At 41.0% G+C, this 25,689-nt stretch overlaps 3 protein-coding genes and 2 long non-coding RNA genes across 19 annotated transcripts; 2 read left to right on the top strand and 3 right to left on the bottom strand.

Moving 5' to 3' along the window:
* Nucleotides 1-1,656: 1,656 nt before the first annotated feature.
* Nucleotides 1,657-8,945, bottom strand: LOC112272693 (heat shock protein 90-5, chloroplastic). The gene is made up of 20 exons (XM_024500716.3): nt 8,542-8,945; nt 7,498-7,740; nt 7,172-7,245; nt 6,902-7,027; nt 6,611-6,704; nt 6,156-6,239; nt 5,896-6,039; nt 5,648-5,764; nt 5,485-5,526; nt 5,187-5,252; nt 4,952-5,056; nt 4,626-4,766; nt 4,175-4,267; nt 3,975-4,052; nt 3,591-3,845; nt 3,362-3,464; nt 3,041-3,215; nt 2,643-2,751; nt 2,438-2,527; nt 1,657-2,284 (listed from the first exon to the last, which is right to left on the bottom strand). The coding sequence occupies exons 1-20, from the start codon at nt 8,668-8,670 to the stop codon at nt 2,132-2,134; spliced, it is 2,421 nt and encodes an 806-aa protein (XP_024356484.1). The 5' UTR covers nt 8,671-8,945; the 3' UTR covers nt 1,657-2,131.
* Nucleotides 8,946-10,447: 1,502 nt separating this feature from the next.
* Nucleotides 10,448-12,448, top strand: LOC112272667 (copper-transporting ATPase PAA1, chloroplastic). The gene is made up of 5 exons (XM_024500649.3): nt 10,448-10,909; nt 11,357-11,494; nt 11,644-11,697; nt 11,886-12,030; nt 12,250-12,448. The coding sequence occupies exons 1-5, from the start codon at nt 10,718-10,720 to the stop codon at nt 12,252-12,254; spliced, it is 534 nt and encodes a 177-aa protein (XP_024356417.1). The 5' UTR covers nt 10,448-10,717; the 3' UTR covers nt 12,255-12,448.
* Nucleotides 12,449-12,593: 145 nt separating this feature from the next.
* LOC149987387 (uncharacterized) lies at nt 12,594-17,964 on the top strand. Of its 15 annotated transcripts, XR_016498502.1 has the most exons (6): nt 12,594-14,893; nt 15,093-15,227; nt 15,929-16,032; nt 16,205-16,261; nt 16,473-17,024; nt 17,541-17,964. It is a non-coding gene; the product is annotated as an uncharacterized LOC149987387 (long non-coding RNA). The 15 variants fall into 12 exon arrangements; XR_016498495.1 differs by having other exon boundaries at nt 12,594-16,032; nt 16,473-16,674; nt 16,922-17,024; XR_016498493.1 differs by having other exon boundaries at nt 12,594-16,032; nt 16,473-16,731; nt 16,922-17,024.
* Nucleotides 17,965-19,714: 1,750 nt separating this feature from the next.
* Nucleotides 19,715-20,482, bottom strand: LOC149987386 (uncharacterized). Its single transcript, XR_016498707.1, has 2 exons — nt 20,159-20,482; nt 19,715-20,021 (listed from the first exon to the last, which is right to left on the bottom strand). It is a non-coding gene; the product is annotated as an uncharacterized LOC149987386 (long non-coding RNA).
* A 2,114-nt stretch (nt 20,483-22,596) lies between these two features.
* LOC112295829 (uncharacterized) lies at nt 22,597-25,447 on the bottom strand. Its single transcript, XM_024547813.3, has 2 exons — nt 24,218-25,447; nt 22,597-23,913 (listed from the first exon to the last, which is right to left on the bottom strand). The coding sequence occupies exons 1-2, from the start codon at nt 24,965-24,967 to the stop codon at nt 22,966-22,968; spliced, it is 1,698 nt and encodes a 565-aa protein (XP_024403581.1). The 5' UTR covers nt 24,968-25,447; the 3' UTR covers nt 22,597-22,965.
* Nucleotides 25,448-25,689: the final 242 nt, after the last annotated feature.

Genomic DNA, 25,689 nt, shown 5'->3' with positions numbered 1-25,689 from the left:
CTAAGAACTTGTATAATAAGTTATTTATACTATTGGAATTATAGACACCAAATATGAAAGAATAAGTCAAGTCAAAATCAAAAAATAAAGAGGTCAAAAAACCAAAGACACCCATGTAATCCTTAATCTTTAGTCATAAATCCTAAATCTTAAATTCTAAATTCTACTTTCAAAATCCAAAATCCAAAACTACTAAATTTTAAACTTTTATCCTAGTTTTCAAAAATTCTTAAGAATTCAGTAATGTTTCTAAGATGCTAACATAAATTTAAGGCTACTATATTCTACTGAGATGTTTTATCATAGCAATAAAATCAATTTTAAACCAACTAAAATATTCTGTTTTTTTATAAATTACTAAAAGTAATATTAATTTTCTTTTCCATATTTCTTTTTATTTACTAGGTAACATTTACAAGATATCAATAGATAATACAAATGAATAGAAGACCATGTAAGAAATTGATTTTAAAAACTAGACACAATTTATTACAATTAAAGAAAATATTCTAAATTATCTACAATAATTGCTTCTAAGACTTATTAAGACTTTAATGACTTTTTGCTTAACAAGACTCTTCTAATTTATAAAACCTTCTAAATCCTAATAAATACTTAGATTATTAAATAAGATTTTTAATGTTAGTATTTTATATCTAAATAATATTAAAACTTTTTTTATAATAACTCCACCAAATGAGATATTTCAGTGGGATTTATAATTGGTCAAGTCAAAATTAAAAATTAAAGATGCCAAGAAAATTAGGCATGCTCATGTAACTTTAAATCCTAAATTACTAAATCTTTTATGCAAAGGTCAAAATCCTAAAATCAAAGTCAAAGCAGCTATATCTTACAAATTAAGATCTTGAAGAAAAAAGTATTATACTATTGGAATATTAAACTTCAGAAAGAAGAAGGTATGTCAAGTCAAAATTAAAAAATTAGACTGTCAAAAAATTGAAAATACATGTATAATCTCAATCTATATATTATAAATTTTTAATATTAAATATTTAACTTTAGAAATTAAATATGTTAAATAATTTGAATATTTTCTTATAATAATCTCCTTATGTAAGTTTCTTTGGTATGATCCAAATCTAATCTTCTTTGAATTACTATTCTTTTGTATTATTGTATTTTAAACTTATCTTATACATGCTTGGTTTTACATTTCTCACCAACTTGTAAAATATACTATCTATGGATTATTAACTTATTCTTAAAGTATCTTTTTAAAAAAGAAAAAATCATTCCTTAGGGCAATGATATGAAGCTTAAGCACCCTCCTAAATCAAAGGTAGTCAAAGATGTGAAGTTGCACAATTCATTTGGCTGTAATGTCTAGCTTGAGCACTTACTCATATCAAAAATATTGAAAGACATAGGATCACCCAATTCATTTGGCAATGATATCAAGCTTGAACATCCAATACTCATTAGTGTTCAACTATTTGCAGATATTTCTAATTTGCACAAGACTTGAAGAGAAATCCAAATAGGTTTCAATAAACTTACATTAAAGAACTAGGTATTCAAGAGGAGAAAATGTGAAATGGGACTGTAGTTTAACAAAAGTAAATATATCCCTCGTCTTGTTGAATTTTTGTTGCTGTAAGGAACCCATTAATTAGCAAAGGAGACGCACAGTACTAATCAAGCAAAAGGGAATGCTCAGGCAGAAAAATTCTCCACCACAAAATTGTACTAAAAAACGGAATCATAAAATTCATCTGAGCTGCTCTCCTCCTGTTCTTATCATTACTAAAAGGCTACCTAAGCTGTGAAGGTCAGCATGCAAGCTGTAGCAACAGGCAGAATAGTAACCTGAAACCATCCTGATGTGTTCTAAAATATACTGAAACTGAACCAAGAAAGACGCCTAGCTCTAACCCTCATGATTGGTTACAAGACTCTTTGTTAGCCCTGCAATTCAGCAAAGCACTGATTACTGAATGTTGGAGCACATATTTCATCCAGTCGGTCCTGGAAGTGCTACATCTTCAATATTTCCCAAAAGCTGCGCCCAGGAGTTAAGAATGACTTCAAGAGACGATGTCATTCTTTCCAACAATGATTGTGATTGTTCAAAATTGATAAGGGAGCACGGTCAACAGAGAAATTACAATTAGGAGGACGACACGGGGGATGATTTACCCTCTGATACAGCAGGGTCTTCAAGTAAACTACTGGTCTCCGTGCTTGCAGCCTTCTGTTTCGCTCCCAATGCCAGACCCATCATTTCATAGATTCTTCTTCCAAACTCTGCTGGGTTATCAGGCTGCATCAACCAGAATCGACATGAGCACAAAACACAATACACAAAACATTATCGTGGAGCGTGCAGGTAAAAGATATTGCTGTAGAAGAACACCCAAATGGGTTTGGATTCTCGTCATATTAGGTAGTCACAAATCTTGAACTGAAAACTTACTGTGAAACCACTGGACAGATTTGCAGTTTCGAATAGCAGATCGGCCAACTTCTTCGCTTCAGCGCTTGATGTCTCGTCATGGAACATGGACTACAGGAGGCATCACATAAAAAGGAGCAGTGAGAAATTATAACGATACAACTTCATGTTGTCAACTCAAGCGTTATTAAAATCAGATGTGAGCTAGAAATTCAATGTTACTCACGTTCAAACCCTTGATGATTGAATGATGAGGGTTAATCTCAAGGGTACGTCGCCTTAACAGCTGACTGAAGGCCTTTGAATCATCTCCAAAAGATTGTGCCTTCATAATCCTACATGAAGGCAAACAGATAAACATTACTAACTATGTAGCATATGAAATGCAAAACACTAAGTTCAGTGATCAAAATATCTGGCTCTTCGGAAACTCAATAAAATTCCAACGCAATTCCTTCACTGCCTGCACTGAATTTTCTCGTTCCAAATTGCATTCAAAACGCACTAACTCATCATGAACCATAATCAAATTCAAAGCTGAACCGATTTCCAGTCAAAAGCAAATCTTCCGTAGCAATCAAAATAGCCAAGTAGACATCACTTCTCCATCCTCCGCATACTTACTTTTCCATGTTTGCTGACCAGCCAAACTTAGCAGACACAAGGACACAAGGCGACGAGGTCCTCCGCTTGGAGATCTCAACCTTCGCTACTTTTTCACCCAGACACTTCGACAACCAATCACACAAGTTTTGGTATTCCTTGTCGACCTCTTCATCCTTAGTCTTGTCCTCACCCCCTATAACAAGAAAATTACAAGATACCACACATCTCAAAAGGTGTTTATTACACTACCACAATAATTTATTACAACAATCCAAGTACTATTAGCAAAGTTCCACGAGACGATAATGAAACCCACAATTATCATAAGTGAGTAGTTACCTAGGTCCAAATCCTCTTTGCTGATGTCCACGAACTTCTTATCCTTATATTGACCCAAGGAGGAGAGTGCCACTTCATCGATTGGATCCACCAGGTATAAAACCTGTCAAAAAGCTTTGTGAATATAGCTCAAACGAACCATCAATAGAAACGAGCGGTACTAGTGTTATTGCTATTCAAATTATAACAAAACGTTGGTAATGCAATATGTATGACATGCATCGCTCACCTCAAGGTCTCTGTTCAAGAGTTCCTCAACAAAAGGTGCATTCTTCGCACTCCTGATACTTTCTGCAGCCAGAAAGTATATTTGTTTCTGGTTTTCTTTCATGCGCTCCACGTAATCATCCAAAGACGTAAGGGTGTCTTCACTCTTGCTTGAGAAAAATCGAAGCAGAGGAGCAATACGCTTGTGATTGGTAGGATCTTCAGTACAGCCCAACTTCAAATTTCTTCCAAAAACATCCCAAAATTTCGGATAAGCCTGTCAAGACCAAGCATTTACCCACATGAATAGGAGTCCTTCAACGCGCAACATCTCTTGTATATAAAAGCAAATTTCTCCTACGTAGACATCCATAACTTCTGAGATGTGCAGAAAGGGGTACAGTACCTGTGTATCTTCATCTTTAGCAATTTTTTCTATCATTTCAAAAGTTTTGCGAACCAGGCGATGTCTCATCATCTTGACCTGCATCGAGAATTTCGACCAAAGATTTGTAATTTGAGATAGCCTGTTCCCGATCCGAAAATGAAAGTAACAAGCTGAAGAATGCAAACGACATACTAATACAGATTGGTGTTAGAACTTACAACACGACTCTGTTGGAGTATCTCGCGTGAAACGTTCAGTGGCAGATCATTGGAATCCACAATACCTTTCATAAAACTCAAATAACGTGGAAACTGCAGTACAAGTAGACTAGGTCAGACAAAAATCTACAATAGTACTTGTTCGTTCACTCGCACATGCCTCGCTATTACGCTCTAAAATAGCAAATCACCAACAAAAATCCAGCTCATAATTGCAAAAGCCAAGAATCATGTGCTCATCATGAGAGCAGTAGCAGTAGCCCGGTTCCCCGAAAGTATCTCTGCTCAAGATATTCATACACTCACCAAAGTAGCAACGACCTGACGACGAGATGATATAAATCTCCCTCCAGTGAATGTCCAGCAGACCAAGCAAGATAAAGGATGAAAGTACCAGGAAGAAGTTTCAGCACAGCTATATGAAACAATGGTCAGAGATTAAGAAACGAACCAGCTCTCCGTTGAACTGGTCAGAGATAAACACTCGTTTGACATGTAGCCTGACATCACCTTTTCTAGAATGCCACATCTCCTCTGTGTTTAAAGGCGCCATGGGTGGTATAAATAGAAGACTCGTGAATTCTATTTCACCCTGCAATTGGCAAGCCTATTAATATTAGACCAAATTCATGTGAAAGACTATAATGAGTTTATGAAACAGTGATTTGCATCATGTAGTCTACTACTCAGTCACGTAGACACGCATCTTCATGGCGTTCAATAATAAGAATGATCAGTTAAGAAAAGAAAGAAAAAAACACAAAACACAAAACAAACCTCAGCATTGAAATGTGTATAAGCTTGGGGATCCATGTATTCCTTGAAAGTACGCTTGTAAAATCCATGATACTCTTCTTTGGTCACCTCTTTTGGACTTCGCATCTGCGTCAGGTGAACCTACTTAAAACACTGGAGGAAATGAACTGGGAGTACATTGTAATTCAGAGACATGAAATTTGAGTAGTCAGGTTTGCTCATGACTGATGAATCTACATCGTTGTCCCGTGCCTACCCAAATAGGCTTGGTGTCATTGGTCAACTCCCAGTCCCAGTACTTCTCCACAGATGATGGCTTATCCTAAAAGAAAGCACCCAGTTGTGTCAGTGCTACTCCATTGCTCTCAAGACTAAACAATTTTTGAACAATAAAACAACAGAGAGCAACAGATCTGTTCCGGATAGTACGAGACACCACACCAAATCGGAGTCAGCAAAGCATTCAATCTAGCTTGAGTCTATCATGAAGCCACTCCACTAAGTTATAGAAGTATTTGAAGCAAATTTAAAAGAATAGCACGGAAGAGACTTACATGTGCGGTCACCTCATCTTCACCATCACTTTCCAAATCAACCTGGTAACAATCGCCACACAGATTCGGCATCATGTAAGACTTCAAGAATCACAGAAATAGCCAAATCGTTAGAATAGGTCGAGCGGGCTTCTATTTCAAGGGTATAAAAGAAGCATAGTACCTTCTTACTTCGTGTCTTCTCTTGCCATGTGTAGATAGGAAATGATATGAACTGTGAATAATTTTTCACCAGTTCTTCAATCTTGGCTGGATCTGAAAACTCAAACCTATGAGCATCCTGGATGGCAGAAACACGACCTTAGACGACTAGTTCGGCAAAACAGATTAAAATCTCAATCCTGGTTCTGGAGGCAGATTCAACAAAGCACTGAAAATTTGCAACCCTCGGAATCAACATTCCGAAAATACCTTCAGATGCAGAGTAATAGAAGTGCCTCGAGGTATAAGTTTGTCAGAGTCTGTCTCCTCCGTAATTGTGTAGGAACTTGTGTCTGCTTCTCCTTCCCAGACGTATTGCTTATCGGATTTTGCGCTCTTTGTGGACACAGTGACCTGTGTCCAGAAAAGAATTGCTGTATCAGAGCCCAACCAACTCCACCAAAAAAGAACAAAAAACCGAACTTAACCATCCCTTCTCCAAATAAATGATTAGTATTGGGTTGTGTTACCTTATCTGCCACGAGGAAAGCTGAATAGAAACCAACACCGAACTGACCAATTAAGTTGTTCTCATTGTTACCCTCCTGATTTTCCTGTTCACATAATGGAAGAGGCAAATATTGATTACATAACAACCTTCAAGCGTGGATTATCCGTCATCTTAAACAGGTGTTATGTCTAATTTTCTAATAAAATGCTCCATGCAAAATGTCATGAAGGTTTATCATCTTAATCTCAAGTTCCACGTTCTAAGGAACTGCAGTTAATGTAGTCAATGAAAATTATTTCTGTTATAAAAAGAAAACAGAAGCATGTAAGAGTCTAACAAAGCAAAACGTGATTGAGTTAAGGCACGCTGATTAACTTTTCTACTAACATAATGGACACTCTCTCGGTACTCATCTCAAAGAATGCTCCAGAAAAGAGATGAATTCATCAAAAATCAGAAGCAAGATCATTAAACCTTTAATGCTTTTAAAAACTTGGCGGTCCCACTGTGTGCAATGGTTCCAAGTGTTTCAATCAATTCTTCACGAGTCATTCCAACTCCCGAGTCCCTGTCATTTGCAACATGGATTGAAAGAACTTGACAGAAAGACCCTTAAACAACCTCCAAGTCTAGCTGCATGCAATGCCAAACAATGCATGACTTCCTCTCCTTCAGACCTTCAGGTCCAGCATACATGATAATGTGAACCGAAGGAAAAAGAAAAAGAAAAAATTTATAAAGATGAAGAGAAAGAAGAAAGCTTACATAATAGTCAGTGTGCCAGCATCAGGATCAGCTTTGATACGGATTTCTAGATTGGAATTGGCCTCCAATATGCTTGTATCAGTGACACTCAAAAACCGCAGCTTATCCAGGGCATCGCTTGCATTGCTATAAAACATAAATCATGTGCCTTTCAGATTCAGAATATCCTAACACTATCTAGTACTGATGGGCTATACCATAACGATCAGCATATTAGCATAAACTTCCTGGTCACTACTACTAAATCCTGAGGGTTGACTTCAAGATTACCTTACAAGTTCTCGCAGAAACACCTCCTTATTGCTGTAGAGACTGTTCACAATGAGATCCATAAGCCTACTCACCTATTCCAACGTAAACAACATGACTGTTATCCACAACTCAATTCGAACTGGATGGTGATTTGTACAGTAAACAATAGCAATGCCTGGTTTGCAGTGAATGCGTCCATTCCAAATCACATATCAATGCTGGACAGCTATGCATTACTGCAAGTATAATATTCCTCAAAAAAATGATACACAAAAAGAAAGCAGGCAAATCACCAATTTCTTGCACAAGCACACATACGGTCACGACCGTGAAGAGAATATCACCTCAGCTTGATATTCATACTTCTCCACTGATGCGTTCGCCGATGCTGCGGATGATTCCCACCGCGCACTAGCGTGTCTCAATTTATTATAATCAGGGCCCAATGCAAACTTTCGTTCTGCACATGCTCCCGAAATTTTTCGTACAGAGTAAAGGGAAAAACTTGAGTTTGTGGGCGCATGTCTGAGTTTATCTTTCCTATGAGCATCAGCACATCCTCTGTCGTATGAAGAAGGAGAAAAACACTGCAAAACCGAAACCAAACATCAACACTCCTATGCGGCAAAGACGCTAAGCATAGCCCTCTGCAACCACCCCAAAACCATCGTCCTCGTAGACTAAGAGAAGCTTACTGGAATGCAAAGCTCTTCGTAGACAATTCGAGCCGCTTGAAGACCGATGATACTTAAGTTTTCTCCAAAAATTACCGACACATCCACCACAACCTTGTAGCGCTTTCAATAATCAGCGGCACTACGAAGTTTTAGTGGGTCGCTAGATTTACAGGTTTTATTTATTGTTAACTCTTTCACGTTGTCCCAACCAAAATCATTGTTTTTCCAACCAACCGGCTAAACCTGAGAAGTTATTGGTATTAAGACTAAAAAGAATTTACTCAATTATAATCTCATTATAATCAAAACTTCAATCAACCTCAAAAAAAAGGTACAACCTATACAGCCGAGAGAAGGGAATTGAATTTAAAAATAAAAATAACCTAAATCTTTCATAAAAGATCACCAACAATTAAAAGCTCAAAAACCCTACATATACCTTAGGGCCTGCCTATCGAGATACAGAGATGTAATATGAACGGATAGAAGATATTTACTTCAAGTAGAAAATATTACCATTTCAAAATATTCACACTCACAATAGTTCAAAAAAAGTTGGAAAATATAAGAGGGAAGCAGGAAAAAACCTATTAACTCAAATTTGGTTTAAAAGCCAATTATTCGTCAGACTAGCCTCCTATCGAAGAAACTACAATCCTAAAATCTTCCAAAAACAAACAGACGAGACGCGATCGAAAAAGCACAACCGACCTTCTCGAGACCATTCGAATCATTTAATCGACCTGAAACGGCCGCCGACGAGAGGCCGCGAGAGACATCCAATGCCGCAACGGATCTCCACGCACGCCTTGCAAGCATACGCCGCGATAATGAATACATTGGTGCAGCTACGATATTCCCCTGTGCTGCTACAACTCAATGCGATGAATATAAAACCTTAAACCCGAACAATCTGAGGGATAACTCTAGGACAAGCACAATAGCAGGTAAACTGCCGCAGCTGACTGAGAGGCCCTCCGCTCCAACACTAAACCTTCACAACCTCGCATCGATCAATGATATACGAAGCCGCAATCGAATTAGTAAGAATTGGAGGAGAAGCGGCAGGACTGGAATGGAGGCAGGGAAGAATCTGGAAGAGAGCAGCAACCTTCCTCGGAGGGTTGTTGGCCTTGTGGAGAAACCGGAAAGGAAGACCACCCTCCGATGAACTTTTTCGTTCGTGGAGACGACGATTTTAGTTATCATCCATCTCTCGGAAGGGTTTCGTTCATTTCTGTGCATGTTATCGTCCGTTACGGTTATTTCCCTGTGTCTGGATTCTGCGATTGGCTGAACTGTTGCTTTAATTGTTCACTGCTTTTCACATATCTGCTCACCTAATGAAGGTACGTGCCTGATTCGACCTGGAGTTGCTTTGACATGGTAAGTCATGCAGAATGGCGTCGAGGATCAGGTTTCAGGGCAAGCGTGTGCACGCAAGGGGTTGAAACTTTCACACAAGTAGTTGAATCACGACGGTGACATAAATCGATCTCAGCTTCACAAGAGCTCCATTCGCACCATGCTCAAGTTCATTTTCAACTGTGGCAGTCTAGCAGTTGCATCGTATGCACTACGCGTGACATGAAGTCAACACTAGAAGGCATTGGCAAATGTCCAACTTCCTATTGGATTCCGCGCGGAGTGGGCAGTTTCAGCTGATTTTGACGGTTTCTGAAGTGGACGATCACTAGTGGAAACGGTTGTTCTAGTAGTTGACGGCTTCGTTGATCTTGACACAACTTCACTTGTCGTTTATCACAACATAGTTTTCGGTTTGCACATCATAGAATTGGGCAATATAACAACCTCGTTTGAAGCAGATATGATTCAAAACAACCGGATCACACACACGAGCTTCACACAACATTATTATATGCAATGCTCACACGAAGAATTGCAGTGACTCATACTCATATGCAGCAGTCGAGTAGCGGACTGTGTAGGGCTACCACATTCTAGGTTAAAAATGAAGAGAAGTTAATAGATTGTAATAGAAACATCTCAAGAGCTCAGCGTATAGAGAAAATGAATGCTGTATTGACAAACCAAGAAAAACTCGAGCAAGTCTGAGAGAGTCCGGCAACATGTTGAAGACACCCTGGACCGTTTCAGAGAAATGACTGGCCAGCATCTTAAACCATGAAACTGAGATGATGTCACGTATTAGAACAGGAAGGTAATCTCAGATCGCCTAGTCATAAAACCTCCCTGTCGACTTCGATTCGAAACACCCGCAAAATCTGTGCGCTACGCTCCACTTCTTACATTAGACAAGGTTCACTAACGACCTGCAGTACCGTCTCATTTCTTCGTAAGACAACTAGCTTAAGTCCTGAGCGAATATTAGCTCCATCCATTGGACCAAAACACTTTTTTCAGATTTTCGAAGTTATAACATTAAAAAATCTCTAACGTAAATTTTTGCAATCGTTCACACCTGGACAAGCATGCCACCATGTCATAGGGTGGCTCGGATGATGTGGACAAGCACAGGGCTCCAGCTCGGCAGAAGTTTTCGCGGGGGGTGTCCAGGTGGCACAAACGAGCCACGCGAGGTGCACCGATAGATAAGAAGCACGGAATCATCAGATTTTCTCGTTGCGCAGGGCCTCACGATGCAATTTGCCGCTAACCTCAATTACACTTACAGAGTCTTGTCTCTCTCAGTTCTGAGCTCTGTATAACACTTGCTGTAAATTGAAGGATACTGTGAGGGGTTGGCATCTTGGAGAAGGAATTCCGAGATGCAACGGCGTTGCCATTGCAGTACAAGGTTGTAGAATCGGCGATGGATGCTTGTTAGGAGGAGGATTGTCAGTGCAGAAAAGGGTTTGGAATTTTAGTATTTTGGTTCAATTTGCTTTTTCTAGCTGCTCCGATTATGGCTCGAGCCATGTTGATTTCATCGGGGATCTTGGGTGCAACCTGTACCTTCCAGCAGCTGGGTGCTTCTGAAATTTTTGCATCCTCTACAGTTCTGGCGTCCTTTCCCCAGCTGAAGCGCCGGAGTCCTGCTGTAGCGGTCGTCAGCAGATTGAGCTCTCCACAATGCTCCAATTTTAGACAGCAGCAGGTATTTGTTAATTGAATCTTTTCTTCGTGCTTATGGCGTTGGTTGCGAAGGTGATGTTGTACATACCATGTTTTGGGATCTTTAGAATACAAAAGAGATTGGAGTGGGTGTTCAATACAATGAATCTGAGTTCCGTTTGGCTAGGGATGAAATCGTTACCTCAGGGATGATGAACGAGTACCTGTGGTGTGAAGTGGTTGCATTAGACTAACGACCACAATCTGGAATTTTTTGGTTTCAGAGCTTTAAAGATTTCATTTATCATTGCCGTTGAAGTCTACGGTGGCTACTGCCAATCACCTCTAGTTGCAATGCCATGAGATCTGGGAGTGCTCTTTGTTATTCAAGCTTTTGACAGAATGTCAAATGCTTTGAGGGTGTATTTGCCCTAGAACTGTCTCGCCTGCTAACAGGTTAATTTTGATATATTATTTCAATTTTGCTCAGCTTGGATTTGGAGTGGCAAGCATTTCCAAGAGCTTTAGCTTTGGTAGGAGAGGTGAAGACAAAGGATTTACTGCGGCAGCCACTGGCGAGTCCTCGACTGGTGGTGTTACAGAGGATGTCATCTTTCTCAATGTTGGGGTAATGACGTTTGCAGTGTGTTTCCGTAGCTCATCTCTGGAATTGCGCGGCGATTCTCAATACCTCTTGAACTGCGATACATGTCAACAAATAGAAGTGATCCAGACATATTTTAACATTTCTTTTTTTCTTTTTTTGCTTATCTGCAGGGCATGTCATGTGGAGGGTGTTCTGCATCAGTCAAAAGGATATTGGAATCTCAGGTATTGCTTGACCTATGATTTCGATCCAAACATTGAAATGTTTCTGTATCGTGTAGTTGTTGAGTTCCAAGACAGATATGAACTTTGAACTAAGTTCTCATTTCTAACCACAAGGCCGGATGCTGATATATATATATATATACAATTTGTCGTCCTAATGGATGATTTGTTGGTGTTGTTCATGCCAGCCACAAGTGAAGGAAGCGAATGTCGATTTTGAGACAGGAATCGCAGAGGTGCAATTAACCCTGGAGCTTGAGTCTACCAAGCGTGAACTTGGTGAAACTTTAGCGAAGCACGTGACCAGTTGCGGCTTCGAGACTTCCCTACGAGGTATGTTGAATTGATTTGAAGAATGTCCTGAAATGAACCATTGTACTGTGGTTTTGTAGGAGTCAACGCACCTATTTTTAGTTTTAGATTTAGTTACAGAAATAGCAGAGGATTTTGAGTAATTGATTGTGATGAACATACTGAACTTGGTAGTACTCTTGTTTCATGTAGTGCACAAATCTCTAGATTCTCACTCGTTCTTGACCGTTTTGATTTCAGAATAATGACCGGTCAGATGGTTAGAAGGTAGTTGCAGCAACCCAAATCGCATGAAGTGGCATTCTCTACATGCCATTCTTCCTGCAGCTCAGAACACGGGATGGTAACAGAGCAGTGTTACTATTTCGTGCGAGATGCATCCCTTGCCTAATGCTCCAGGTAGCTCTTCGCGAAATGGAATATTTTTGTTTTAGCATCATTTATTCGCTCACCAGAAGCGGCACACCTAACGCACACCGAGAGCTATGATGTATGTTCTTTTCACATCCACTTTGACGCATTTGCAGATATCGTTGTGCTTGCTGAATGAATTTGCTAATCAAATGTAGGGAATTCATTTGAATAATCAGAGATTCACATAATGAAGAATTAACCATGACTATGGAGTGATGATAGAACGCCCTGGGTGTTGTTTTCTCAGTCGTTTGTCAATTCAAAACCTCTAATTAGATCACCTTTGCCAATTATTTAAGCTCCATGTGCGTAAACTCCTCCTTTGCAACATTTACTGTTTCAACCCCTTATTCGGTAGCATTCATTGGATTTAACTTACCAAAGCATTCTACATTTAATGAGGGTTCTCGCTTCTATCGCGAACTCACCGAGGCAACTTTGTGCATTTGTCTCTGCATGTTCAATAAAATTTCCGTGGGCATACCACAGGATACACTTGGCAATTGCCGACTAAAAGTTTCAGCAGTTGTAGATTAATCCTATTGCTATCATATCTGGAAACGAAGAAAGAGAACTACAAGCGTTGATTCTTGGTTACAGCAAGCCGGATCGCTCCCGGCCAGCGCTGTCACGAACTGTCCTTGATTAAAAGCAACCATTGATCACCGTGCCCGAGTGACATCTTTTGGAAATTTGCTAGCAGTCCATTTGACTGTACAATCTGACACATCCTCCCAGTAAGTTTATCCTGAAGCTCCATATATTGTAGTGCCTTCACTCGTGGTTGGAGCTTGTTACTATGCGCGACTTTGTTTGATTGCTTAGCTGTGTTGTCTCCAACACCGAGCTGGAAGTCCTACTCTTCCATGTCCAAAACTTTACCTCTCTGCAAGAGTGATATTCTTTGAGGATTTATGTGGTACTTTTGCGAATTGGGTGTCGCATGTTAGTAGACCTCTTAAGTTTTGGGTATTGGTCACATTGAAGCGTTGTCGATCATTGCGCTTCGGGGCTCTCGGAAACGGCGCATCGACTTCTCCAGCGACGTGCAACAAAAATTAATTTTGATAAAACTTTCTCTAGGGCACTCCCGCTCCCCCCACAGCTAAAGCGTCGGTGGCCTGGCCTTGAGATCGAAAACCAATTCTCTCCTTTGAATCGCTGAATAACCAGAGCTCAAGTTTGTGGCAGGTGCAGGTATTGCGACAACTCTTCACATTTTCTGCATGGAAAGTTTAGAAATCCCTCCACTGAATTTCGTTTGAACTACATTAAGTTGCCAAATACATAGCAGGGTTGCCACTTTCTGCTGCTCGATCATGCCGAGCTCGCAGACATTTGGTCTTAGACGATGATTGTTATGAGATACTTTTCAATCTGTTTCGAGTAGAAATGCTGACAGTTAGCTCTGAGAAGATGTCATTCTTATCTCAGCTTAGACTGTCGTTTGAAGAGGTTATCATGATACTTTTGATCTAGAATAGCTGTTTCTGTTGAGTATCAACTTTCTCCAGTCATTTAGATGCAATGCAGTTGCTCTCGAGATCTGCATACTATTATCCAGCGCAAATATTGAAGTACTTCCTACCCCAGTGTACAGAGCTCCAACCCCAGATGTAGGCATGCATTTCTGTTCCCTGCTTAGAGTTTCTAAATTGAATGAGGCTTTGAGACTGACTTTCTTGCTGATGGGATATGTTGTGTTTAGTTGGGTTTGCTAGCAGCAAGAATTATCCTACCTTGTCACTGCCGAAGTGAACTTAGTGCCAGCACGAGGGTGGAAATTTGAAGACTCAGTTGTTGCGTCGTCCGGGGATACGCGTTTCTCCCTAGTTTTGTATGTTACATTGTGGTTTTCTTGCGAATAAGTTTCATTTTTTAGGTGTCATAGACTCACAGGTACTAAAGAAAGTTTATGATAAAACTTTCTTTAGGGCAGGTACTGTGAGTCTATGATACTATTAAAATGAAACTCTTTTGTGAGTCATATAGTTTTAGGTTGCGCTCTTTCCATGTACTATTTAAGTTTTAGATCAAATTGAATTTTGACTCAAAAAAGTGGTTATTCTGCATGTTTTTCACTCAGGACGAAATTATAGCTGGGGCTATCAATTGTAATGGTACTATTACAGTTGAAACAAAAAGAGCGGGTGGTGATCTCGTAATGTATGATTTTGTTCGTGTGGTAGAGGAAGCTCAGACAAGCGGAGCTCCTGTGCAATGGCTTGCTGACAAGATATTACTGACTTTCACCTCGTCTGAGCTGAATGATTGATTCTTCATAAAATTGAGGTTGTTGAAGCGTTCTGTGCTTTGCTGGTAACGAAGATGTGAGTACCGCTTACTTGATACAATTTCAAGTGCAACGTTCTGAAGAAGTTTTCGGAGGTTTATAGCTCTCAAGTTTCATGGCCTTAGCATTGAAGTTTTTCTCTTGATCGTGAAACTACGCACTTTGTAGTTTTTTCTGGTGAGAGCTTGGCTGTCCATCTGATTCTATTTTTTAGTACAGTAGTTGTACTACTCCGAAATTCTTTTTCGAGGAAGTTTGACTAGACTTCTTCTCCTATTAGTTTTTAGTATAGTTATTTACACTACTGTTTCTCATTGTACCTGGTTAAGGCATTTAGAGTTAGACGTGGACAACATTTATGCTCTGAACATTACAGGTTTATTCCGTCAAGGGGTGATGGCACTGTCCGTTGCTGCATTTACCTTTTGGATTATCTTGGCACCTACTGTGTTTCCAGCAATTGTTCCAGCTGGAGGACTACTACTGCACGAGCTTTAGTTGGACTTTAATGGTTTGTTACTTCAAGTTGCAAACCAACTTTTGATGATCAGTATCTGAGTTGCAAACATGTCTTCACATTTGTGATTTATCCGCTGTGTGCAATGGACTCCGGTTGTACGGAATCGGAAGACTTTTCTATATGAGAGTGTTGGACTTCAGGACTGTCGTGTGTACTATCTGTTGAAGAACTTCTAGCTCTCATGACGTTGAACATAATTTGGTTAGCTCTGGTAGTCTTTGTATCTTATCGGCAGAAAGCTATTCAGCCTGTTATGGTATGTGATAGATTCTTGATTCTACACTAGAGCCACTTAAGTTGGATCTTTTTTCTTTTTTAATTTGTTTCCTATTTTCATTCTTTTTAAATCATTTTTATCTAATCGTATTCTGTATTGTTAACGCACTTGTCATTGCTTACTCTCGTGCGCCTGGACTCGCGACCCCCACAGCAGTTCTGGTTATCACTTAGAAGGAACTCGGGCGTTACTCTGTGTAGAGTGTGACGATGGGGAAGCGGTTAAGTACCAGAAATGTTGGCTCTGTTGGGTCATGGCTGGATTTAAACTGTGGATTACCTTGCTAAGACCATTGTCTGAATTATCCCTGAGAAGTTTTGATAAGGTCGAAATATGAGGAATCATGTAATGTATGTATCGTTTGCAAATATCCAGTTGGTTTCAATTGTTGATGTAGATCAAATTTTTGCACCAGGTTTGAACATCCGTCGAGACAGAGAGGGAGCTTCTCGCAAGGCGTAGAAACGTTTTGGAAGAACGGAAGCTAAAAGCTGTAGGCACGTTAGTGTGGCTTCTCAGGTAAATCACTTGTGCATTTGTACAGTAGTCCTTTAATTTAAACAACACGTTTACCGTTTTGTGTAAAACTATCCTTTCTGAGTACCTTTATATCTTAAATCAAAATATTTAAGTATGTAAAGTTATCGAACCTTTGGTTGGCTTGGTGTGCTTTGTGCGGATGGGGCTGAAGGAAAGGCTGCGTAAGTTACAGAGGCTGCAATGCAAGAGGAGGCTGTTATCATTGTTGGTGAGTTAATCTCCTCGCAAGTACCCTGCCATCACTTGTTTTAGTTTTGTCTCAAGGGATCGAAAACTTATTGTTTTGCCTTATAGTTGTTTAGAGATCCCATGGATTTAGCAACAAACAGTGGTGGCCTTTGAATATTTCACTTGCAAATGAGGCGAGATAGATTGTTCACATATTTATTTAACAGTTCCAGTTGCTATCTTTTCGACAGACGTGGATGGTAAGCTTGTGGAAGCTGTCACAATAATTGATGAACAAGGAGATGATGCCAAGGCTTCCATTGCTGCGCTTCATCGGGTCGGCATGAAAAATCCATTCTTCAGATGTGAAACAGGAGGCTGCAGAAGTGAACACTTAGCGGCGACAAGTATGCCACTGAATTTACTGTGAAAAGAAGCTGCTTCGATATCACGGTTAAAGTTTCACGACGATCTTTTATCTTCGGGCTCTTTCTGCTCTTGATGTGTACAGTTAGTATCTTCCTAGTACTCATTTTTTTAACTGATGCTTTCAATTTCTAATTGTGACTAGACCTTTCGGATGCAATATTTAGATCTATGCTGAAGTGAAACCATCTGGAATTGCGGATTTCACAAGGCAGTTGCAATCGAAGAACAAGTGCGTGGCAACGGTTAAGGGACGTCGTCAATGATGCTGCAGGGTCAGGTCATACTCAGATTGGCACGGCGATGGCAGTGGATTTGGAACAGCCAGTGAAGTGGCATCCATGGTTTTTGTAAGAGACAAGTCCAAACGGATTTTTGTAATGCATCTCGACTTTTGAACCTCGTATCTTCAGTTTTAATCCTTAGCCTCTCTGAAAATTAGTAGGTTTTGGTTATTGTACACTGGAGCCCCTGAACTATATCTAAGGTGTGATTCCAAATCGAATTTTCACCTCAAGTTAATTTGAGCTGACTGTTGATGATGTTCAGATAAGCCGGGTAACGCTCAAGCATATTAAGCTGAACCTTTGCTGGGCATTCATATACATCGTAAATTGATACATTCATGATTGTACCCCAGCTTAACAGTCTTGGTTATATTCCTATTAGCTAGTATGTCAACAAGTTTGAACGTTTTGTTTAATCCCCAAAAGATTACAGGCTGTTCATTGAATTTTTTCTTGGCCTTGTACTTTCAACACGGGAGTAAACAGTAATTTTAAACGTTGTTTGATTTGATGAGCTTAACAAAACATGGAATGAACAATCTCTTGTTGAATGGTTATTGGTTCTTCCAAACCTACATGTAACTCTAGTTGTGCTCCTGTGTCCAGGCGGAACCCCTGCTCGCTGCTGATGCTCTCCTGCCTTCAACGAATACTATGCTCACTCCATCGATTGCAGGTGCCCTTGCGGGAACAAGCTCTTTGACTGTATTGACGAATTCATTGCCACACCAGCTGGGGTTTTCACAACTTTGTTCTAATGTCACAGAAAGTGAAGTTAAAATGTGTAAAACTCACCACGGAAGGCAAAGTTCAGACTGACCATCACTTTCTTCAAATTCAACGCTATTAAAAGTTTGCACATGTACAGCATGTGTCATGAAGGTAACATATATGCTATTCTAGAAAGTTGAAAAAAGAAATGGAGTTACTTATTGCAATCGGACTGTGCGCTACAGTTTCTAAAGCATGGTCCTGCGCTGCTGCGGCCTGATGGAATCCAATTCACTCATCGCCTTAAATTCAGCTTGTATGGGTAAAGTGCAGCATGTCGTGACACCACCTCTCTTGACAATTATTTTATTGTTTACAATCGAGATTTTGGTTAGGAGAACATTAAAACACCGTCAAATAAGGAATGAACCTAGCTATCACACAGTTCCAACAAGTTGCACCTCGGCCTCTCGCCACTCAACTTTCTGTCTACCCTAAAATATCACCTCCGCGCAAGTAACAACTCCATGCTCCCCTGCTTACCATTTCTAGTCCAGGGTGTTGGCATGTGTATTTTTAGTCTAGATGAACAAACTCGGACGCAATGAGTGCGCAAACTGAAGAATCTCTTCGGCTTCTTTACCACGGACTTGGACTGGAAGCCTTGAATGCTCTTCCCTAATATAGCCCGAGACTTGAACCTTTTTTTCCAGCTAGAAGCCCCCTTCTCTCTCGTCACGATCCTCAAGGCAATGGCTACCGGCATCCGTAACGAAGATTCTTCTGTAGGCTGAGGCTAATTCCAAGCTCAAAAGGTGCATATAGAGGACGTAGTTGATGACGAGATGCTTGTCCTTTACCCTAGGCACTGCTCTTCAAGGTTTGTCTGCAGTGCATGAACTCGACTTCCCTGCCCAAATCCAAACCCAACGGAGGAGATGGAGGAGAGGAAGAAGATTACAAGAAAAGGTAGGAAAAAACTAACTGTGAGGATCAGTCGCTACTCTTCACACCCATGCACATCAAACCCAGTGGTGCTCAGAAATCCACACACACACGAACACAGGAAAAAAAAAAACAAAACAAAACAAAACAAACAGAGCCCCAGTTTCAAACTGTTTGGGTCAGTTAGTTGTCCCAGATTTTTTTTTGTAAAACTATTTTTTGATAATGATTTTTGTTTCTCTGATCCTCCAATACCGGCACTGGAAAAGAATGGGTCAGTGAGACAGAAAGATAAATTGATTAATTAAAGTTCAGAAGAAAAGAACAAGGAAAACAACTGTGGCTCAGGTAAGAATGAGGGAGTGAGAGTTAGAACCCAATTTGAGATTGGTACAGTAAAAGTAGTTGCAGTGTGTAGGAGGTCACTTCTGTGTTTGTCAATGATTACAGAGTTAAAATAAACAGAACAAAACGATATATATATATATATATATCACACAAGTTTAAACAGGTGCATTTGAGGGGGAGGAGGTGCTCATAATCCTCTGCATGGTTGTAAAATCAGTAGCCTCATGATGAATGGAAGGCAGGCAGGCAGAGCAGGGCAGGGCAGGGATGTCCTCTCAAAGCAAGGGAAGCTTGTTCTCTATTTCAATAAGATACTTTGAGGGTCAAGCAAGTAACATCAAAGGTCAGGCTTGCAGGCTTTACACTTTGCATTGAGAAAGAAGGGGGGAGGGGGGGATCATTGAGACCCTCCCACTTGTTGAAACCTTGTCTGTGGGGGCATGAGGAATGTTAGGGTTTTATTTCTTTTCATTTCTTTTGGTATGGTGAGTTTTTGTACCACCACTCTGGCCTATAGGTTGCACACTTCCCTGTGTTTGGGTTGAGTGAGCTTTGTCAGGATAGCCTTAACACCATGTGCAATACAACATTATTTTTCTTAGTTAAAGGGTGGGTGGGTGGGTGGGTGGGTGTGTGTGTGTGTGTGCACATACATACAAACATACATATGGGTGTATGTATACAGATGAGAATTTTTAACTGAATAGTCTGCTCAAGACTTGTTCTGCCTCTCTATCACTATTGTCATAAAACCTTATCCTAAGAACTGCAACATGTTGAAACATAGAAATGGAATTTTATTTCAAAATGTGAAATTTGAAACATAGCATCAATGTAAATAAATAAATTGGCATTCAAGTTTCACATTGTTTGAAGTTAAAATGTGGAAGTTAGGATGTGAACAGTTCACTATCTTGCATTGAAAGGTCATTTCACATCTTCTACTGGGTCCATGCAGATTCATCTTTTGATTTAACCAAGAAGCAAACTTGAAGCTACACTGATAAGACCACACCATCCTCAAGCAGAAATGAAGAAACCATGTGTATCTTGATTACTGTGGCTGATGTGGCAAAGATCAATCTGCTGCCCCTTTTCCACATCATACATCTTCAACAGTTTTTGTTGTGTTTATCTATTTAAAATAATAATAATAATAATAATAAATAAAGTTGTACATGACAGAGCAAGAGCAATTGAGGAGTTTGAAAGAATCTCACTTGTTATCCACTGCAGGACAAGGTTCTCAAGCAGCAGCCATGCCGCCACTGCCCTGAAGCATCACCTTTCCACAGTAGGCACAGTTTCATGTAACAGTTCCCCCTTCATAGCAAACTGCAGTGGGCCCCTTCTTTTAAGGAGCATATTCAAAACTCTGAACATCTCAAACATATACATGAATGCATGCATATTTCTAAGCTGTTTCAGCAGTTACAATGTTCACTGTTCAAAGTAGCTGCAATCTTCATGTTGACTACTATTTGGTAGTGGGTAAGCAGCCACAACTAATACACAAAGAGAGCCCTAATTGTGTGCCCACATGATGGTATGTTTCACTATTGTTGCAAAAGTAGCATTAACCACTTTGAGCAACTAGACCAATTATAAAAATACAAAAAAGTGAGAAATATATAAACATACTAGTAACCCAACTCAATAAACAAAGATGAGGTTAAGAAAATGTTTTGAGAGTAGCTGTCATGGGCATGACCATTAGAAGTTGCTACAGATGTGTAGAACAAAGAGAAAGAAGAAGGGAAGATAGAGATTATGGTTCTCAATTTGAATTAAGAGTTGCTTCAGACCCACATGCAATGATATGCAAGTACTTCATTTTTAATGTACAAACAGATTTAAAGGCCTTCATTTACACGTGCATTGTGGGGGGTACGGCACGGGGCCTTTGGCTGTTGTACCTTCACAATTGGATTTGGAGTTTACAAGTTTTTTGAAGGGGCTCATGAACAACTCCTGAGTACCCTTCCTTGTCCACTTTTAACTCTCACAATTGTGTTTTATTTATCAAAGTTGAGAATCAAAATAAGTATTGTCATACATTTTTCAAGCTTAACCACATTGTACATTAAGTTCACCCTCCTTGGGCTTGAATATATATATATATATATATATATATATATATATATTTATTTATTTATTTATTGGGGAATGTTAAATAGACCCAAGGTTTTACTTGATTGACTCACCCATTCTAACCATCATGAAGAAAAAGAAAAAGAAAAGCAAAGAAAAAACCTCTAGATTCATTTCCCTACTATTGGATCTGCAACCAATAAAAACCAACCATGTTCATCATGATCATCATATTCTTCATCAAGGATGGGTCTATTTAGTAAAAGCTTGGGTCTTTTTAATATTCTTCTATATATATTATCTTTGCATTTTATGGAGTGAGGTTGTATGGAAAGAATTCACCTCTCCTTTCAATATTTTGTCCATCAAGTTTGCTACAAAGATTTTGCAAGAGGCTGGTGACTGTCATTTTGATGGTGACTCAGGTATACACATGTTTAATGCATCAAGTGAAAACCCACCTTCCAAAGGAAAAATAGCTATCACTGGGACTGTGGATCCTGTGGTGAGGTTTTCTGCACACTAGGAATATTATGCACATCCTACTGTAGAAGGTTAACTCCTGAGCCAAGGAATTCAAGAACTAAAATTAACAAAAAGAGAAATGGAGCATACTTAATTAGAGACTGTCTTTATGGTCCCATGCGAAAGCACTTGGAGCAGTTCCAGTGTGACCACAGGCATAGGGCAGCACCACATGGTAGATAAACAATATTATCTGGTCGATGCGAGATATGGATGAATCTTTTGTTTTTCCCTCCTGCCCTCAATTATGCGGAGTGGCAATCAAGCGTGCTGCAATGGAGAATCTTACAAGGCTAGGGGCTTAATGACAGGAAGAACATAAGGGCCACAGAATCAATGCCTTTAATGCGAGCCTTCCCCCTTTTGCTGTGCCACATACATTGACGATGCATAGACGGCGCTTTAGCATGCATGAAGTCGTTGCTGGAGCGGATTCGCCCAGGGCCCCACCTGCGAAGGTTTCTTCGCAGCAGCAATCGCCGTGTCCCTACTACTTCAGGTGTGTGTGCACCGATTGTCAACACTTGTAGGGTTGACCAGAGTTGGCTTACAATGTAAGCGCAGCGAAGTAGCCGATGGGCGGTGAGAGGATGTAATAGCCTTTGTTTGGTGAGTTCCTAAGGTTTAGGGCGGGGGCAGAATGGATAGGAAATAGCTGATTTGGGGAATAGTTGGGCTCGTGGTGGGCGGTAGGTTGGACCTATGGCTTGCAGGATACATGGGTTGTGAGGAGACAATTACTCATGTCTTGATACATCAGTCATCTTTGGGTTCCATGTTGCGAGGTACTGACTAGTGTTGTGTAGACCCAAAAGTATGAGATGAAGAGGGCCCAGCGTTGTGGGTAATTTCAATCAAGTCGACTTGGTTTTGGAAACCTTGCAAGAGACGCAAGTGAGTACAAAAAGCAAAGTACAAGGATAATAAAAGGATAAATAGCGGTTTCAGCAGTAAGGGAGTATACCTCGGGGGCAGTTGGAATGCAGTTTGCACATCTGTTGTTTATTGAAGTTGATTGGTAAAATATATTCTTACTCACAGCTAATTTCCAATGGTAACTTTTATGTAAGAGCGGGAAACAGTTTCACCTTCAGAAAATTGTATTTAGAGTTCAAGAAAAGGAAAAATGGTATGAGCGAATTATCTCATATTCTATCAGTTTATGAAAAATGTTTCTCTTCGATTCTCTATACACAATGCATGTACACTGGCAAGATCATAAGCAGCTCCTCTTGTCACTGCCTACTATGTGCACACTAAGTCATCCGTGAACAGCTTCATCTACGAAGCTACACAGGGTCAAGAGCCTAACGTTAGCGGTAATATGGTAAGATGCCGGAAGCCCAGCTGAAGTCTCAGAAACTGGGATCAGTAGTGCAATTGACACCAATGGCCTCCAGAGTGAAAATGATCACACCATGTAACGCATTGGCTCCTCGATAAGGACGGGGAAGAGCTGATGCCCATCGTGAAGCGAATGAAACAAAGAATCGTGTGCTCCTCTGTAAGGATAACGCAAGTATTCGTCACTACTATTATCAGACAAATATGAGATAGAGGAATCCCCTCCAAAGCACGCATCACACCCATCGTCTAGAAAGCTCTGCCAGCCCGTCGTCACTGCCTCGCAATTTTTCATGGCAAGATCACGTTTCACGTAGATTAACTCGTCCTCCATTTCATTGGCAACAAGTCCAGGATCTGTGTAGTATTGCCAAGCATCCGGAAGGTCGCACAAGCTGCTCCAGCTTTCGGCCGAAGGATCAGTGTTCCAGGAATTCTGTTCGAGGATTGGATGACGAATTATGTCAGCTTGAGATGAACTGCTGCAAGGCCAATCTTCCGACAGCTGATGCATATTATTCACCGTGGAGCTAGCACTAGGAGGTAAAATGCTCTGTAAACTGTCTGGTTTCTGACTGAACGTGGAACTGTTACTTGAACCGCAAAAAATCATCTGAGAATCCACTGATGTAGGAAGGGGCTGTGCGGGGCTACGAGCAGTTGCGGAGTCTAATGAAGTTGCAGTGTCACCCAAGGGAGACACTGATGAGGTTGCCGAGTCCTCTGAGTAAGGGACTTGGGTTGATAAGAAGCACTGGTTGGAGTCGACGAGATTATTGTCAAGAAGACAGGGAGCCGCGGAGCGTAGTCCATTGTCAATGCACACATACTTTGAAACCACTTGTGCAAGAGTGCCCGCCTCATCTTCATGAAACTTTGAAGCGCAAGAGACCCCGGAAGTGACGTGCCCACCACCAGGACTTCGCACTGGACCACCGCTCTCGCTGAAGGTTGATTCATAGGATACCGTCGCTCTGTTGCATGATGCAGCGTAGTCACCGACGCAAGTGGCATGCTGCAAGAATGAAGACGATGTGACGGTTAAGGCAGGACATGTGGAGAAAACTGTGATAGTTCGACAAACCACATTACTTGATGTTATATTCCTCGGATTGTAGAGATGACCTGAAACGACACTTAGGTCACAGTTACGGATGAAGAAGCACTCAATTAGTCGAAGAGGTAAGAGTTAGCATCGCAGGAGCGCGCTTCACTGAAGAAGCCAGTCAAGAACAGAAACTAATCGATACTGACGAAGCTCAGAGACATACTTCAGAGAACACTGGCAGGAAGGGGAATAAGAGAGACAAGTTAAATACCTGATCAGGAGAAGCTACTGCCACAGTGACACAATCACGTCCAGTCTGCAACGAGGAGCTCCCACCAGAGTTTCTTTCTGAGCTCTGACAAAGCCTAGACAGAGGCACTTCACGAACTACACACTGCTTCTTTTTCAAAGGGTCCCTTCTTTCGTTCGCCAGATTTTCACAACTGGAGCTTTTCAGCAAATCGCCATTCTCAGAAGCAGAGTGACGTGGTCGCGGATCACTAATGGCGCTTGCCAATCTCTCTACTGACTCATACATGTGCTTGTAGGGCTCGCTAGAAGGGTCCATCATTGTATCCACTGGTGACCCAAGCATGAACCTCCCTATCGTATCCGTGGGCACTTTCAGGCCGCCACCGAACTTCAGACCCGTGTTCCAATCCAAATTCCAGCTTTGCTTTGCTCCACAAAGGCCTCCGAAGAACTTATCTCCCTCTGACTGCTCTGAGGCTCTAGAGGCTGCCAGTGCCGCGGAGAGCAAGCACGTCTGGTGAGTGGGGTACACAAAGTTGGTCCTGGCTTTCAATCCTCTCATGGATCTCGCAGCCAAATCGTAAGCAACTGCAGCTTGCTCTGCAGTGTCGAAAGTACCCAACCACCTCCTCTCTCTAGTGTGAGGGTCTCTGATTTCGGCAGCATACCGCCCCCATGGACGACGCCTCACCCCCCTGTACTTCCCTTCCGTTGGCTTCTTCGCCTTCTTCGTCCCAGACTTATGACCCTCCATTGCTCGAGCACCCATCGCAACCTCCCTCACAACAGAACTTCAACCACTTCAACCTTAAACCTTCGTCAAAACGAACTCCAGTGCACTCACGTTACCGCCCACAGTTACACTACCGATCGATCACCGTGCTACAAGTATATTCAACAAGTGTCTTTCTATCTGCATCACCTTGCAAATACTGTTCACCAACGTGCATGCGACCAGGTGGCGAGAATTACTCAAAACCAAGCTAACCCACATGTAGTGATATCTCGACCATTACACTCCAGCTGCTGCTGAGAGAACTACGCCCCAATCTGAACTACCGACTAAGCCTTAGTGCAAGTCGGACACAAGCTGGTGCCTACAACCACGCTTCAGCTTAGATCAAACGACTGCAACGAATACAACCCGGCAGCAGCAGTAACCGAACCTTTTGTAGACTGGCGAATGCCAGGAGACTGAGAGTAACAAGGAGATGAAGCTGAGCCGCTTAGTGGAGCGTGAGAGCATCCACGTGCATGAAGGAGGGAATGGCGAGGGAATGCCAATTTTAAGTTTATATCTGCGATTGCATGCAGAATGGGAGGTCCCGCAGCTGCAAGATAAAGGGCCAAGCTAGAGGAATGGCAGCTGGTTCGGAACAGAAGATTCCATTTTTCCCGAGAAATGATGGTAAAAAAAACACACCTCTCTCAACTGGGTGCCTTTAAACGCCGCGAAAAGCGCCGAGCAAAATGTGCAGAGGAACGTAATGC

Source organism: Physcomitrium patens, chromosome 19, assembly GCF_059467195.1.
Source record: "Physcomitrium patens ecotype Gransden chromosome 19, ASM5946719v1, whole genome shotgun sequence".
Classification (NCBI taxonomy): Eukaryota; Viridiplantae; Streptophyta; class Bryopsida; order Funariales; family Funariaceae; genus Physcomitrium; species Physcomitrium patens.
Note: the sequence above shows the minus strand (reverse complement) of the source record. Positions and strands in the feature narration are given on the sequence as shown.